This window comes from Bombyx mori, chromosome 1, assembly GCF_030269925.1.
Source record: "Bombyx mori chromosome 1, ASM3026992v2".
In the NCBI taxonomy this organism is placed as follows: domain Eukaryota; kingdom Metazoa; phylum Arthropoda; class Insecta; order Lepidoptera; family Bombycidae; genus Bombyx; species Bombyx mori.
This window is the reverse complement of record NC_085107.1, coordinates 20,112,465-20,130,738: the sequence shown is the minus strand read 5'-3', so window position 1 is coordinate 20,130,738 and position 18,274 is coordinate 20,112,465. Positions and strand designations below refer to the sequence as shown.

Here is an 18,274-nt window from a genome sequence, read left to right as displayed (position 1 = left end):
CCACTCGATAAGTATAAACCTAAACGAGGTAATAAAGTTGTTGATTGATTTAATTTTAAACGTCAGGGCGAATATGTTTATGAAATATTTCAAAAACAATAATTATTGATCGTATTTCAATCTTCTACGTTTTATATTCATTGAAATTTAAACTTTGATACAGATCAGTAATGATTTTTATGGACATTCGGAAACTATGAAGAGATTTCTTCAAAGCATTCATATGTAAAACAGATATAAGGGTTCAGGAAACGGAAGCCGCTCTTACTGACTGAGATTTCTAATTGAAGTAAAAATATACATTTACCGGCCTATTTTTGCACTGCGGGAAATTATGTGGAATTAATCACGCGCAGTCATGGAGTCTAGTGAGGATTCCCAGAATACGAACTTGCAAATAATGACAATCTAACTAATGAACATAGATAATACGCTGATAGCCTTGAGAGGCTATTTCAGCTTCGTCCTAACGTGTAGATGAGCTCACGGGGCTCAAGCCGGAGTGTTGCTAACACTGGCCCTAGCAAGAGCAGTGCTTCGCAGAATCTACCACCGGATCGTAAACGCAACCCACTGAGAAGATCCGGCCAGAAACTCAGTGGGCTGTGTATGTGGGTTAATTCGCTCGTGGAGCCCTTCGTCGCTAGCGACGGGTTCGACGAGGACGGTGACCGGGCTTGTGGTACCTAAAAGCACCGTTAATGGATCGGGAGGATCCGTAATGACTAATGTCTTAAAACATATATATTTCTTTTAATTTCGGCTTCGTCAATTACTCTTATCAAAAGTATATGTGCGTGATTTCAAGGCCGCGATCGCGTACGCGAAATATCCTCACGTATCATATCGCTGAGCCTTAATCACAGAAAACAATATAGAGTTTATAAATGATTCGTACAAAAAATAGATAGAAAATGAGAATTTTATTGTTGATTTACTTATATAAAGTTGCTCTGTTCTTAGAGAGAGACAAAGCTGACAAAATATTATTATAATACATGTATAACCAAAGGTGAGCATACATATATTAGGGTATTTGTAAAATCTAAGAGGAGCGTAAATAAAGTAATGTATCGGAGCTAACAGCAGGTCGATCCCCAAAATAAGTGCCAACCGGGAGCCATCCATCCCTAAGATGTTTGAACACATAATTCACGTTTTTCATACGCTTTTGTTAGCTTCATACGTATGTATCTTAGTGTGTGTGTAACGGTAATTTTTATTTTCCATTGCCAAGGCTTCATACAGCAGTATAATAGTTTAAAAGTAATAGACCTATTGAAACCAAGTGAGTTTTAGTTGAAATGCGACGTGATTTTTTGTATTAAACGCTATGGAGGATAGTGTTCAAGTAGATGTAGTGTACACTGATTATTATAAAACTTTCGACCGATAACATTTTTATATCTTATTGAAATCGAATGAACTGGTTGTCTATGGTGAATTCGTCAATGGCTCGGATCTTACGCAGCAGATCGTATTCAGACAGCCGCGGTAAAAGGTTTCTGTTCTTCATTTACACCTGTCGCCTCGGGACTCATATCCCGGTCCCATATTATTTCATAAAATCATTTTTGACGATTTAAGGGTTTTCAAAACTCGAAACTATAAAGTACCATATATAAAAAGGTCCTTTGACGATTGTGTTGAGATGCAGATTATTGAAAAGAAAAATTAAAACTCGTTAATGAATTCACTAATGTTCACTTTTTTCTTCTGGTAGAATGTCTTGTGAATCCGCACGGATAGGTACCACCATCCTGCCTATTTCTGCCGTGAAGCAGTAATGGGTTTCGTTTAGAAGGGCGGGTCAGCCGTTGTACTGTAAAACTGAGACCTAAGAACTCAAGTCTCGAGGTGGGAGGCGGCATTTACGTTGTAGATGGCTATGGGCTCCGGGAACCACTTAACACCAGGTGGGTTGTGAGCTCGTCCACCCATTTGAGCAATAAAATAAATAAAAAATTTACTGCCTGTTCGTGTGTTTAACTTATGTACTTACAAATCTTTATTAAGAATATATATATAGCTTCGTGTATATGTGATATCAATGGTATTAATTATAAGCGATGTAAAGGTAAGGTCACACGCTGTCACACACTGAGTACTCTTCATGACCACGTGTGGTCAACATTCGTTATTTACACCGTAGCGTTGAGAGTATCAAGACGACGCGCGGGTTGCTGATTAAGTGACCATGTAATGATCACTACTACAATATAGACTATAGAGAGTACAATATTGACCGATACTTGCAACCTAAAATATTTTAAATACTTAGTCATTTGTAACGTATGCCATCCGTACGTATCCATAAAAAATACTTAACTTACAACTCTCATATTATACCGTACGCTAGAGGTGCGGAAATGGGTCTAACCCATGAAATAGCCCGCTAATTTTTTACGAGAATTATTTAAGATATTATAATAGAACAAATGAACATATTTAGATTCATGATCTTTTTTATATTATGGCTAGCAAAGGGTGGTAGAGTAACTACGTCCTAAATTATAAGCTTGGTAGATGTATACAGATACAGATTCATATATATTTGGCGTCCGTGGAAAAAGAAGAGAAAGAAGAGAGCACTTAAATTAGAATCAGTTGTTCTTCTACTGATAATAAAAGTACCATACCAAAGAATGCCAACCATGACCTGCTTTGCGTCACTCTAGATAACTCTATAAGAATTACACCGAAAAGTAATGTATTGGACTTGTTTCACGCAGAATCTGCAATTCCTAGGACAATTTGTGACTTGATCTACTGATCAATTAGAAGACATACTTTCCTAAGAAAATTCGGAACTCTTGATAGTTCGATTATTTAATTTAAGGGTGCTGATGGTTATGTAAATTTAAGTGGAATTGTGAAAAGTAGCGTTACAAAAAACTCACATCAGGAGTCCAGTCAAAAATAGGCTTTAGTGAAGAACGGTAACACTAAAAAGAAATTAAAGGAAAATAGAAATTAAAAATATGTAAAGACACGGTGTAATAAAAAGATGGTGGTCATGGAGTCTCATGTCCATCGTTGGCATTACTCGTCGACCGGCGATTGTGTAACCAAAGCGCGGCACACACGAATATTTAATTTGTAATTGGACTCTTTGTTGGGTGCCATCTCTATAGTGAGTATATATTATATTATTAGTGTAACTAGTTTGACGATAACGATTTCCATTCTCGTAAATAATAATGGTGGAATTTTGACGAACTTTAACAAAATCGTATATGTAAAATTAAAAAAGTTAACGTATTTTTAAGGTTCCAGACGTAAATGATACCAGACAGAATCTATATTTAATTAGGCATAGACAAAGTAATCTATCATACAATTTTCTAAAGCGTTTTTGAAGTGAAAACTTCTTGTTGGTAGGGGAAAATTTTATAGGTTCGCGTCACCGCACCAATCACATGCTAATTTTGCGAATGCGGTGCGACCTGTTTATCCGAATTCATATATATATATATATATAATTATATATACATACGTAAACAAATATACCGCATCGTATATACCTGATCGTGTGATGTGCGCGTTACATGCTTTCTAGATGGATTAAGTCTTTTGATTTCGCGTCACCGTCATGCGTATAGCAGTATATCTGTAGTTATATAGGTGACGTATTGTGCAACATTAGTGCTGTTTATATCTTTACAATCACTACGGATCCTCCCGATCCATTAACGGTGCTTTTAGGTACCACAAGCACCGGTCATCGTCTTCGTCGAACCCGTCGCTTGTCGTCGACGAAGGGTTCGACAAGCGAATTAACCCACTGTCACAGCACACTGAATTTCTCGCCGGATCTTCTCAGTGAGTCGCGTTTCTGATCCCAGCAAACCGCCACGTCCTTTTCTAGGCCGGTCGTCGCCTCCGGCGGACGGCGACGCCGCGCGTTTCGTATGGCCCGCTGAGATTACAGCTTGTACCGGGATCAACTTGTTTCAATTGCAGAGGCCACTCATAACCGGCGATGAGCATCTCTACCTTCAAGTCCCAAGGGAATGTACCGACCATTGCTCGGGTATCTTTGAATCGTCTTGACCGCGATAGCCACTCCACCTATCCCATCCGGCGCGTCCAATACTAAAGTAAGGGGGAATATTCTAATTAGAAATGTTTTGTCCGACATTCGTCAACCAGATGCTTATGCTTACCTCCATTTGTTTATAGTACTTAATAAACATTACCAAACCACAAAATAATTGGCAATATCCAATCGACGGCACCCACAATCGGAACGTGTCATAATTTAAATATTGTTTTAACGAACACTGTAAGATGTAAGTTTTAAATCACATCGCCCGCGGCTCTTTCTGTAATTGCTTTCTTTTGATATATAACGTAGTTATTGTTTATTTAGCGTTACTTTTTTTCTGGTAGCCGTTGGCACGCGTCACGCCCCGCCCTGCGTTCGAGCTTTTGTTTCGGCGAACATGTTTGAATGTTGCCAGCCTTGTTTAAGTGGGCACAAGTGGGCTTAATAAATGTAAGAGCCAACAATGCATGAGGCGGTGCTTTCTATCAAAATTGTGTTACCACGCTAAATCGCCGTGTCACAGTTGTGAAATAGATGTCTTTTTTGAAACTTAATTTTACAGACAATGGTTGATGAACGTAGTTATCAGAACATAACAATTATCATGTTAAGTAATACCACATCAACCAAATCACTAACAACAAAAGCTACTACTTAAAGCAATATGGCCATACGGAGTTAATTCATAATTTATTTAATTTATCCAAGAAGACGATATTTAATAATTAAAATGTTAATTATGTCCTTATTAGATTCCCAAATAAATCTGCATAACATTAACATCAAATAAAAAAGATCTTCGTCAACAAAACAGAACTCATTCATCTCAAAGCTGAAGTATGCACTAAAACTGACCGGGAGCTGTAAAAATACGTTATCTCCGACACAAGAAACACCTTCGGATTGAAACGAAGCTTAATTAAAACATTGATATAAATGAGGGATATATTTATGGTCAGTGTGAATTCAAGTTAAGTAAAATTCACTTCAGTACTTATACGAGTTTTTATCTTAAATTAATTCAGTCGACACCAGCTGAGTATTGATTAGACGGTAGCCCACTTGTACGGAGCGTGCTTCTTGATTTCGGGGTCGCTGGTTTGACACGATGTGTATCAATATGTTTTTTTATTTTTATTAAAAATTCATCCGCGCAATAACTAAGCTATCAAAAAAAAGTTAATGAAATAAATCCTACAATTCCAATTTACTTCCTACTTATGTATTCTAAGGACTGATTAAATGACGTCTCAAAATCAATAACAACATTAGGGTTGGCGGAAACCTTACAATTTACAAAAATAATATGAAGGTTTGGAATTAGTTCCTAAATAATCGAAAAATGGCTTCATAGATAAGGATGAGCTTTATTCCGGTCACGTGCGGTTTACTATTGCACAAACAGGTCTTTTTCATAGTGCCCCCATGAAAGAAAAACACGATACAAAATACAGTAACCTAGCTCAAAGAATTTTTGTAGACAGGTACCGACTTCCTCAGGAAAGTAGTGGTGGTCTTCTGATTAAGAGCTGAACACATTGTAATTAAGTAACATTGATAAGCTCTCTCAACTGTGTTACTCAATGTCGTTTTCGTCAATATTGTTTTGTAGCCTAATAATGTTCTAATACTCTCAATTCCTTAAATCAAATCGATTGTATTTTTACGCAATTACGCTTAAGCAGACACTTCCAAGTCATCATAACTTTAGCACCGATTCGGAATGCAGTCTCACCGCTGAAAAGAATAGGCAAGAAACTCGCGGACTGGAACAGGTCCATATAACTAAGCGCTGACTGCGACTAATGTTCTCTACACAAAAGTTTATCTTCCAAACATGCTATAGAAAATGTGATAAAGAATCATAGAATTATCCGAATGTAGCTGAATATATCTGATTTACACTGTCTTGTCAAAATCTTGTATCAATACAAGTTCTAAACACAACCATCTCATGGTGATTACCAATAATTTCCCATTAATGACGACCACACTCGATTGAACATCTTTACTTTTTTAACAGAATACAATTTTCGGTTAACGTTATTACCGAGTCGGTTGTCCTTCAAACCGGTATAAATAAATGCTTCACGACCGCAAGATAATAAGCAGGATAGTGGTTCTAGAGGAGCGCAGAAGCGTGTATGTACAAAGAATAAAAACATGAAATAATTACATCAATACATCGGGTGATAGCGAATTTATCAACGAGATCCTGCCAACGTAGGCAGTGTAGTCGCCCACGCAGGTCCGTTGCAAATGCGCACAACGTGTCCTATGTAAATTCGCCTTGTCCATTCTCTCTTTAATTAATCTTTTGTCGCATAAATAAGCCGTTTGGAGGGAGCTTGATAAACAATGCGGAATTATTATTGGAAAATCTCAATAGTAAAATTGGCTTTAACTCTTTTTAAAATAGACGTAATGGAAGGCTTAGCTGTATTTATTTAAGCTCTTAAATCCTCTCAATCAAGCTAGTAAGCTCTACACTTTTTTGAACATAATTATTATTTATTAGATTCAGTAACAAAGTATAGGGAATGGGGGATGGTTCCAAACTGATTTTTTTGTTTTATTTTTTTGTTGTTGTGACATTGGCAGATTTTTTTCCATTTGGCGCGGAAGTTGAGTTGCGTTATTTAGATTAAATACAGGGCTATTTTTAGTTATAGTGTGTATTGCGAATTTGATAATGAACAAAAACATAGAACAAAGAGCTTGTCTTAAATTTTGCATCGCAATGGAGTTTCGTGTACGGAGTCATTGAAAATGTTTACGGCTTAGAAGGTTTTTGGTGACTCGATTTTATGAAAAACAGGTACTTATTAATGGTTCAAAGCGTTCAAAAATGGTCGAGAAGAGATGGAAGATTTATCTCTCTCCGGTAGACCATCAACGTCTGAAATTAAAGTTAAAAGTGAAGAAAATTGTGACTGAAAATCCTTATTAAAGTTTGAGAGACATAGCCGCCGAAATTTCTGTATCTCGCGATTCGATCCGTGCTATTTTAAATGATCACTTGCTAATAAAAGATGTTGTCGCTCGGCTAGTCACAAAAGACCTGAATATTCTCGAACAACTCTATGACATAAGAGGCCTTAGGACATGATAGAACGAGTCAATTCCGAACCAACATTCGTGAAACGCATTGTTACTGGTGGCGAGACGCGAGTTTACGAGTTTGACATGCAGACTAGTCAGCAAGCTTCGGGGTGGCGTCTTCTAACTCAAAGTCATTTTTGATTGTTTTCTTCTATCGCGGTGTTGTGAACTCGAAATTCTTGCCGGAAGCTCAAACGGTAAATAAAGAATATTATTTGAGCGTTTTACGGTGTTTAAGACAACCTATTTGATGAAGAAGGCCAGACTTGTGAAATGAAAATTCCCAGATTTTGCACCACGGTAATGCGCATTTGCACAATGCCATTATTCTGAAAGAATTTTTGACCAAAACTCAACAAATACCATCGAGTAACCAACCACCTTATTTACCAGATATAGAGCGAGCCGAATTCTTTCTTTTCCTAAACTCAAACTACCACCTTCGTGACATCTGGTTTCATTCGGTAGAAGATATAAAGAAGAAGTCGCGGCGAGTACTGAACTCGATTCCAAAAAAGGCTTTAAAAAATATTTTGTCATTTAATTATTCGCTGGCGTCAGAGTATTGTTTCTGAAGGAGCGTACTTTGAAGGTGATGAAATAAATTTGGATGAATAACTAACATTTTGTATTATGTAAGTATTAAACTTATTATTGATCTTTTCCCGGTACTACCGATTGACAGAATACTAAAATTATAAAGGTAACTAGGTGACATTTAAGATGAAACGAATAAATATCCAAAGTTATAAAAACACAAATTTCTCAATCGAGTGAGGTCCGATTTTCTTATATCAAACAGCCGGTCAGGTTTTTGTTGTGTTAAGAATGGACATGGCGCATCACTCGCACTCATCAGAAAATAAATTTTGCATCTCTTTCATATCCAACGTAGCTAGCTGCACAATAAGTGACATGAAAACAAAGCGCGGCATGATATTTTATCTAGTAATAATATCGATTAGAGAACATAATTAAAAATAACCTCAAATCAATTATCCGCAATTATCACGCTGTCGATTGTTTGTATGACTTTGTATACCACAAAGTCATACAAACAATAATTGTGACATCATGATGATCTGCTGAAATTTTTCTGGATTAAATCATTTATTTAAAGGAGAATTGAGGTCGACTGAGCACATATCATTCGGAGTTATGGCTACTGGAACAAAGAATAATGTGTTCTTATTTCTTAGTTTTAGTCTTCGATCAACAATAGTAACTAGATAAAGGGATACGTACAAAATTAAAGCAAAAACTGTCCGCGTGAATATATACTTATATAGCTACATTCGTTTACTAACAAACGGAGAAAAAAGTTTTGAAACACTTTTACTTTCAAACTAATAACAACTATGGCACCTAGTAATAAAGTCACAAATCTCCAAAACATTATCTAATACTTACGATCATTCGTCACATAAAACGAGCAAAGCAATAAATTACTCCTGTCACTTACCAATAAAAAGACATATTTTAAACAACTTTTAATGTTAAATCAATCTTAAAGCGCAATAAATAAAGTAGCTTTTCCCTTAATTGCTCTGAGAACTAACATCGTTTTGCTTTATTTATTTTTGCTTCTTGAAATGCCGATTTCTATTTACTACAGGAGGTAAGGGAGTCGCGCTTAACACTAAAATAATTTATTAATGAATTAAAGTTAAAGTTTAGTTGTTTACTTTTTATGTTTTGGAAATGTATGTTTGTTAGTATCTATACATTACTTATTATTTTATTAGCGTTACGTTTTTGTGTAATATATATTTTTAAGTTTTCGCGACCAGTGCACATTATAAAACAACGTTTAAACGGTTTCAAGCGCGGTATTTTTATTATAATGTTTCGGCCACATTTCAGTAACCGTGAGCACGGAAGGCAAAGATGTCCAGTGTCAATAAGCGGAGTTCTTAGCTGGCTTATAAAAGTCATCTCTTGTTTCTCTGGCGACAATCGAGATCCATTCTGCACACGTGATTGCTAGGAAAGCTAAAATAAAAATGGAAAGCTAAGTATCTAATGAGAGTCAAACAAACAGACACAAAAGCAGCATTAACCAATTTCAACCAACTAATTTTGAAGTACTGCTAACAAATTTAAAAAAATTATTACAACGCAAATCTACTCCATGCATATGCTGTTCTGTTAAGCAAAAGTTTGTCCATGTGTTGGCCGAGCCTTGGCCAACATTTGTAGCGGTGGTTAAAAATCGGTAATTTTGTTCAAAATTTAATATTATTTATAAGTTTAAAGCTTACAATATAGTTTATACTTCATGTACTTACCGAAAGTAAGATACTCCGGCCGTTAAATTGCTTTTTCGGGCCTTATTTTTGCAACTTTTGAATACACACTGCGGTATTGTGAGACGGGTTGACATTGGCTGTGTTTGAAGTGAACTAAACAAAATAAGAGCTCACATTTCAAGTGCGCTGTTATTTGACGAGACGGATTTTATGCACCGACCCGAAATCTAGTTACTATTGTTGATCGAAGGTTTTAGTACAGGATGTGTTAGAAGAAGGATATCCTTACTGATGGTAAGATGGGGCAATTGCGTTAGCTTACACATACAATAACATTAAATTTCGCAATAGAATTTTACCTCTAAATTAATTTTTAATTGATCGTAAGCTAAGATTCTAAGATACCCGTTCATGTGTAAGAGAGGATTGTTACTAATTTAATTCAAGTAAAATTTGGATTATATGCGTTTGCGCACCCTTTGTTCTTTTGGCTGGAAACTGTTATGGTTATTAATTTGTTTTAGTATTACGTAGCGTGCGAGTAGATTTAACAAAACATATTTAATAACTCGATTTAATACAACATAGTACTCAGCAATCACAACGGAGTATGGTCTGGTTTTGCTGGTTTAATAATAAATAATCACACTTTCTTTTTATTGTCTTACATTTGCTTATATCATCCGATAAATAATAATGTTCATCTCTACGTTACAAAATTACAAATAAATTAATTACAAATATTATGGAGTCAGATAATTTAAGATTAGTTATCGTGTTGTAGTGGTCCACCGCTGGAGGCGCGACGGTGACCGTCCGGACAAACTCCTCAAGTCTAATTGTAAACGCGTCGCTAAAACAAATAACTTAAATCATGTCTTTGGATTGAATTGGAGTTTAGACTACGCGTCCAGTTGAAGCTAAGCGATAGAATATCCGATATTTATTTTTGTTCGTTTTATTGTGAATCTTAATACATTATTTAAGTAGGTACAATACATTACAATAACCTGCTCACGCCTGATATTCTCAATGGGTCGCAATTCCGATCCGTTCATTTTTTTTATTTTTTTTTATTGCCTTGGTAGGCAGACGAGCGTACGGCCCACCTGATGGTAAGTGGTTACCGTCGCCCATGGACTTCAGCAATGCCAGGAGCAGAGCCAAGCCGCTGCCTGTTCTTGCTAGGACTAGTGTTAGCAAATTCTCTCAGGTTGAGCCCGTGAGCTCACCTACCCGTCCGCGCGTAACTGGTATAGCCTCTTAGGCTACCAGCGAATAGGTAGATTTTTTTTTACAATAACGAGTTTTGCGTTAACGCGAATCGAGCATTGTTTATCTAAGGCTCGAGGCTTGCAACAATTTTAACAACCGCAGCAAACATGTCAATCATTTTAGTCGTTGTTTAATATACCTACTATAATAAACATGATATTGGTGTTTGTTATATTAAAACAAAAGACATCAAATCCTCAATAGAAAACTACTGAAAATTAAAATAAAGTATTTGACTAACGTCGAGACAATACTCAAAAAGGCCAAGGGAGATAGGTACGGAGAGAAGGACGGATCTTGTTTCGCTATCTCGTCCGTAAGAAATGCCGATCTTCAACATGCATCATGTATCCTTAGAATAAACCGTTAGCTCAAAGCCAGCGCAGTCAGATAGCGTGTCTTTCCATTGCCGGTTACTTTTTATAATAAAAAAAGTTCGTAGCAGTAACACTTTGACTTTTTGACAAACTTCATCGATCCCAGAATTGGAAAAAAACATCACTTAGTCCTTTCGGTTGATGCGGAGAAATGAGCCTTCTTTCTCATGCATCGTTCTACGCGATTTAAAACATTATAATACTGAACTGCTTAAGGAATATAAAGAATATGAGGAAAATATTCGAGATGAACACAACTCTAAATTTTTTTTAATACACACCTCAAGAATTTCTACACAAAACACAAATTTCTTGTAACTTCGTTTACAATACCGTTGCATTCTCAATGCTTAACCGGAATGAGAATACTGAATAATATAATAAACAATTGTTCAGTTAAATGTGCTATTTACATTACAAATTTGATAAATATAGCGTGCTAAGCTGACAATTGCCCGAGAGATATTTCTGGGGTTAGGTTAAAAATGGATCGTATCGAACGATGTTGAAGAATAAAAATCTTCAACGACAAGCTTTATTAAATACGCGTATTTTCTTTTTGAGGTAAAACCGAATATTAGCTTTCACTCGAAAAGTTTACAAGCACAACGAGGCAAACATTTCTAGCATATCACTCGCTCTATAACAAATGAATGACAATACTACTGTTTTATTATATTGCGTATCTCCGCTGTGACAGTATGTTACTGTCCTAAAGTCGAGGGACGTTTGGAAAGCAATCAACCGGCGAGGATTTATAAGGAGCCGCGGGCGGGGCGGGCGCCTCGCTCGTCCGCTGCAGTTTGGACTGAACCTATTAAAACAAACACCAGCAAGATATATTGGACTTACAAACGAATCCATCGTTTGATACATTAGAAATTAAAATTTTCGTATTATCACGAATATTAAATTCAATGTTTTCATTACGAAAAAAAAAAAAATTAATGGACATTTTATTGGTTTTTTAATATCTTGTTTAGCGATTTTGTTGTGTAATAATCCATCCATAGTGGCTACTAACACATATTTTATTATATGTTAACAGTTAGAATGGACCGTTGACAGAATAATTATTTAAAAACAAACACCAAATTTGACCGAATCACCTCTGGTTCCATGTTCAAATCGACAAATCCAAAAGTCACAGCATCTCAGGGGCTTATATAATTTTAATTATGCTTTAGCACAGATCTTTTGCCGTATACATAACAGTATAAGTAGTTCGAACTTAGATTAACCTGTTTTGAATTAAATAAATAATGTTTTTCATTACACTAAGATATTCCAACAACGTATTAATTGCAAAAGAAGCAATGGACAACAATCAAGTCATTTCAGCGGCGTGCGAATTCCTCGGAGCAAATTTAATACAACAATTAAAAGCGTCGTCGATAAATACGGTGGAACCTTCTAGAAGAGCCCTCTGGTATCACAAATATATGTAGATAACGTAGATCTTCGAGAGTGCAAACTCGCGTGTTGCTCCAGCTTATCTTCTATACTCGAGTATTTGCATATCAAAAAGCGGCGTCGATGAAATTTTTCGCTTTTTTTTCTCAACTATATTAAGGTTTCGTCGCCGTTCGAATCAATTAACTTTGTATAATTAAGCGACAGGCTTTAACACTCCAGCGTAATGAAGATGTGAGGTAGTTCACGTTTCTCTATTCATTGTAGCTCGGGTGGTCCCTTCCTACTGATTTATTTTAACGAAAGGTTTAATTATGGCATTTTTAATTAGCATTTAAATACACGAAGTTGATTTTTTTCATAGTTACTCTAAGATAAAAAGTATGTTTGGATGAATAATTATTTTACCAAACAAAATAATATAATCGTGATTTAATACTAACAGGATTAAACGCTATTTTTAATTGTAAATATTCGTTTTGGTAATGAAAATATTAAAATTTTGGGCGTTTGTAAAGGTAACGTAACCAAACCACTAGTTAAAGACTAGTAGGTATTTAGCAGTGCAAAACTGTAGAACTGCCTGTACTTTGCCTTTCTGCTTTGAAATTGAACGAATAAATTTTAATTTATCTGAAAAACATTTTTTATCAAATAAATTATAGTCGTTGGTGTGCTCCCAAATGGGACAGACTAGTTACACGAACGAATTAAAATATTCAAATGAATATGTGGACCGATAGATGGTACTTGTGATTATTTTTCAAACATAAATCTATTAAATAATGCAGTTAAGGTTAGAACAACAAAAAAATACACACTCATTTAATGCCCATGTACAGTCGGAAAGTTGTTTTAACTTTTTGTATAAGTTTCGGTCGAAAAATTTAAACACATTAATGATCGTTTTCAAATGTTTCCATTCACGAAACGTGTTACATGATTTTAATGTCCAGACGGAGCCCAACACTTAGAACGCGTTTAGGCCGTTTTATGTTCGCCGCCTTGTATCTCATTATTTAAGTCTGCTAACTTAATTTGCATTCACTTCAATTAGAGCTAATGCGACGATTTAATGCGAAAACATAACAGTATAATCGTCTTTAATGCTCTGCGAAGCACTGCTCTTGCTAGGGTTAGTGTTAGCAACGTCGTCAGGTTTAAGCCCCGTGAGCTCATCTACTTGTTAGGCTACGCTGACATAGCTTCTCAATGCTACCAGCATAGGTAGGAAAAAAATATTAACATAAAAAGTCTTCAATGCGCTTGGGTTAAACCATTTTTTAGTTTAACTACACAAATTTTGCAGTAACATTACGGTTTAACAATTAATTTCCCAAAATTCAAAGATGGGTTCTCGAACTTCGTTCACTCAAGAACTATGATGATCCTCAGTTTAGTTGCTCTCGTACTTTGAATACTAGAATGTACTACATATTGAGGGAACTACCTCTACTACACTTTAATAGCTTATTTTAAAGGTGCTCTTTATGCTTCGTCTTAATACTACTGACATTATCATAACATAATAACAATAACCTTATAATTTGATCTGACTTGTAAACGTATTTTTTCTTTAGTGTTACTCTCTACAAATGTTTCTTGTTTTTTCCCCGTGCCTAACTTCCCACACGAGGTCAGCAAAATATGTCTTAAATATCACACTCAGCATATTATACACATTTAACTCATAAAATTCTGATTTCAAGCAGAGTAATAAAATTGCCAGTCGGTTTAATTGAGATCAGTTTCGTCACTTTCTTGTTTATTACGTAAACATATTCTATGTGTTATGTCCGAATCAATGAATCTTTTAAAACAAAATTCATCACATGCCAACAAGTCACACTACATTCGCTCGAATACATACAGCGGGTGACATTTTTAAAAATTGTTTAGGTATGTTGCAGGAAAAATTGTTGAGCATAGCGTGTGAACAACAAATGGTTCTAGAGGCAAACACGACTTTAACACGATGCAATAACTTGCGAGAACTCATTAAATTGTGCGGTTAATTACACTAGTTTACATACAAGACACATTAAAACATGATATATAAGCGTTTATCAATTTATTTTTTTCAATTTGATTCTTTTAATGCGAATTCTATTGCTGAGCGAACATGTACTGTTGTTGAATAATGTTTTTACAATTACACCCAGACAAATTATGAGGGCCGACAGTGTTTACGGATGGGTGAACATATCATCGGCCTCCTATAATTTGCCGGGTGAGCATGCTCCGGCCAGTGCGACTAATCCTTTTTCCATCGGGTGCGTGATGTAATGTGTAGGTACAATGTTAGCGACCCGTCTCGACTTCATTCATTTTCATTACATTCATTTTGTTTTTCGACGTTGTTTTAAAAAAGTTTCACTGTACTAACCCGAACACTTTTAAAGGATATTCTCTTACATTGTTTGGACGAACTGTATTGTAAATACATTTAATCTTACGAACATTAAGTGATCATTAAACCGTGCAAATTGGGTGGTGTACACACGATATTTTTATAAATTTCAATTTAAACGCCATTCATTACGAGACGCAAGACAATTAGTTCGTCACATCGTTTTCATTACAACACGCACTGATCTAAGATAGGCAAGAAAATATTGAATTATTGGAAGAAGCGGCGGTCCACAGGAGTTTCGGTGCGAAGTGTTCCAAGTGCTGCCGAGGGATATCTTCGTCCGACTGGGTGCGGAAGGCTCGCGAGCAGGTCTACCACCTGGCGTGCTTTGCGTGTGATGCGTGCGGCCGGCAGCTCTCCACGGGAGAACAGTTCGCTCTCCACGAGGACAGAGTGCTCTGCAAGCCACACTACCTCGAAACCTTGGACGGAGGCTCCATTTCATCCGATGGTGAGTATTTTTGCTTGAACCACAACATTTAAATTATCATCACGGTACTATTTTGCCTAATCATTATTTACATTTACAACAAATAGGTAGCTTTGGTTTTTTTAAAGCTTATGGTTTCCTTTTTTTTCGTATTACTTAAATGTTTGAAGGTAGGCCGGGCCATCTGACGTAAAGTGGTTACGGCAGCCCAAGGATATCACAATGTACGTTTCACCTCCACCCTTGACACATAAGGTTAAAGCCTCAGCTGTACTTATCATATAGCACACACTTCAAACTAGAATGCATGATTGCTTCGCAGCACAAGTATGTGCACTTAGTGCGAGTTTTTTAACTTCTCGATCGCGTAAAAGTTAACTGAATTTGTATGGGGTCGGAACAGCGCCCCTAGCGGCAAACAAAGGGAAGCTTTTCCAACTCCATACAAATTTGAGTTGAGAAGTTAAAAAGCTGACTGGTGGTAGGACCTCTTGGGAGTCCGCGCGGGTAGGTACCACCACCCCGCCTATTTCCGCCGTGAAGCAGTAATGCGTTTCGGTTCGAAGGGTGGGGTAGCCGTTGTAACTATACTGAGATCTTAGAACTTATATCTCGAGATGGGTGGCGCATTTACGTTGTAGATGTCTATGGGCTCCAGTAACCACTTAACACCTGGTGGGCTGTGAGCTCGTCCATCCATCTAAGCAATAAAAAAAAGCTCACATTAAGCACACAGAATGCTGTCACTCACCCGTGCAGGCTTTTACTACGCCCTACTACCAGTAAAAGAAACAGTTGCGGTTTGGGTGGTTAGAAATCGGATAATATCATAATATATCATAATATAAATAGGTACATGATGGGACCTATTGTTCCGACTGCGGACACACAGAATTTTAATCAATAGAAACATTACCATCGCATAAGAGTTCTGTTGAAAACAGTAACTTTTTATGTAAATCTCAGACGGGTGTGACTCGGAGGGCTATCACAAGAGTAAAGCGAAGAGGGTCCGGACAACCTTCACCGAGGAACAGCTTCAAGTACTCCAAGCAAACTTCCAGCTAGACTCGAATCCCGATGGACAGGACCTCGAGAGGATCGCGCAGGTGACCGGCCTTAGCAAGAGGGTCACGCAAGTTTGGTTTCAGAATAGTCGCGCAAGACAAAAGAAACATCAGCACACCGGGAAAGGAAAACAGAATCAATGTTAGTATTTTTTACGGTTATTTATTACTTTGATTTTAAGACCATATTGTCGGATGTGTTGATGTTACTACAATAAATTTGTCTTAGCTTAAGGCAACAAAATTGATAACTATTTTTGAAACACATCTTACATTTTGGTTGTGAAATCAATAAAATTGTGTTTGAGCATTAAGCGAATATTAGCAGAGCGTTATAAAGCTAAAGCGTGTTATTGCGTTGTATGTGTTATGACCAGAAAGATGTTGTCCACAGTGATGTCCAGGGAAGGGGACGCCGTGGGGTTTGGCAGGCCTATCAACCTACACCTCACTTATTCGTTCCAGAACAAACCGCCATTCGTCCCTATAGGTAATTTGACATAAACAAAATCCAATGAAACCTAAAAATGACAATTTCCACCATCACTATAGACCCACTATCGCCGGCTGACTCGGCCGCTACGACCAGCCACGAAGATGATTTCTTGACAATCCGTAATCCTCAAAAATAAATAATTTAGTCTAGTCTAGTCTGCTTTGTGAGTGAACATACGCGGAAGTTTGAATCGTCAAGCTGTCCCGTACAGTACCGTGCAAAAGTTCCGTGTCGCAAACTTATCTGTCATACCGCAGTGTCACTTTAAATAAAACCATGAACAAGTTTTACCCAGAGAGACGTTTACTGACATTTCTTAGAATCGAAATCGCAGATAATCAAAATAAATTAATTACGCGTTCATCGAATATGGTTCCAAACTCTCCAGCATCTAATATACACTATCCTACTCTATCCTACTGATGTCATACACTATTAGTTTACTCTGGATTGGTTTTTGCTTGGTATCATATGGCTGTCTCGTTCGTGCTCTTTAGTTCATCGATGTTGCCATACCTAATACGCCGTACCCTATTGATCTAGAAAGCAGTTGATCAAAAGTCAATTTTCCTCACGAAAAAGTCAAAAACATAATTATATGTTTGTTTGAGCAGATTCGAAAAAAGCGAATCAACTAACTAAAAAGTGGAACAAAAATCAATGTATCTGACAGTACTGAATAGAAGTCAATTGAAAATTTAAAATGGCGTCGCTAATTCCCTCTTTGGCCACCGGGTCATTTCGATTCAGATAAGTTTGTGGCACTATTAGCTGTGCTTATGGCTGATAAAAGGGACGTAGTCAGGAGGCTAAAACTGACCGATGATTGAGCAGCACTTACATCGAATCTCCAAAACACCCTTCTCATACATACTTCTCGATTTTTACAGACGGTACCTCTTTCACCGACTCTTCAATGGATGAGCTTTCTGAAGATTCTTCGATCCACTGCATGCAGAGTGAAGTCTGAAGTCAAGTTGTCGTGACGTATTCAAGAATCGTCTTTGTATAGTAGTCTTAAGAATTATCTTTTTTTTATGTCTATTTTTGGAATTAGAAAAGTTTAAACTGAGTAAAAGTTTACAAATTGTTATTCTAAAAATAAATTAGTCTTTTAGTCATTTTGTATAATAATTATTTTGTCAGTTGTTTTCTAATGGTAACTTATGCAATAGTTCAATAGCTAGTGACATCTATTGGTTATCTATAAAACTATTTCATGAAGTGAAACCTTCAAGTCTCGTTTTCTAAACAACAAACATAATCAACGTAAATAAGTTATAAATTAACGGCATTCACACTGCAATGGCAATTATAATTTTTAACATTAATTTGATACATAAATAAAATGATAAATTTCATAAAACAGTTTACAATCTTATCCACGATCCCTGCTATAAATTT

General features: G+C 36.5%; 1 protein-coding gene and 1 long non-coding RNA gene across 2 annotated transcripts in view; one reads left to right on the top strand and one right to left on the bottom strand.

Annotated features, from left to right (window-relative positions):
• The window catches only part of Awh (arrowhead PA), a 63,739-nt gene extending 45,750 nt beyond the window's left edge, over positions 1–17,989 (top strand). Inside the window, 4 exon segments of the mRNA NM_001257012.1 lie at positions 15,111–15,328; positions 16,274–16,516; positions 16,769–16,864; positions 17,761–17,989. Of these exon segments, the coding sequence (NP_001243941.1) occupies positions 15,111–15,328; positions 16,274–16,516; positions 16,769–16,864; positions 17,761–17,840 (637 nt within the window). The 3' untranslated portion in view covers positions 17,841–17,989.
• LOC134199801 (uncharacterized) lies at positions 8,628–9,735 on the bottom strand. The gene is made up of 2 exons (XR_009974428.1): positions 9,439–9,735; positions 8,628–9,142 (listed from the first exon to the last, which is right to left on the bottom strand). It is a non-coding gene; the product is annotated as an uncharacterized LOC134199801 (long non-coding RNA).
• Positions 17,990–18,274: the final 285 nt, after the last annotated feature.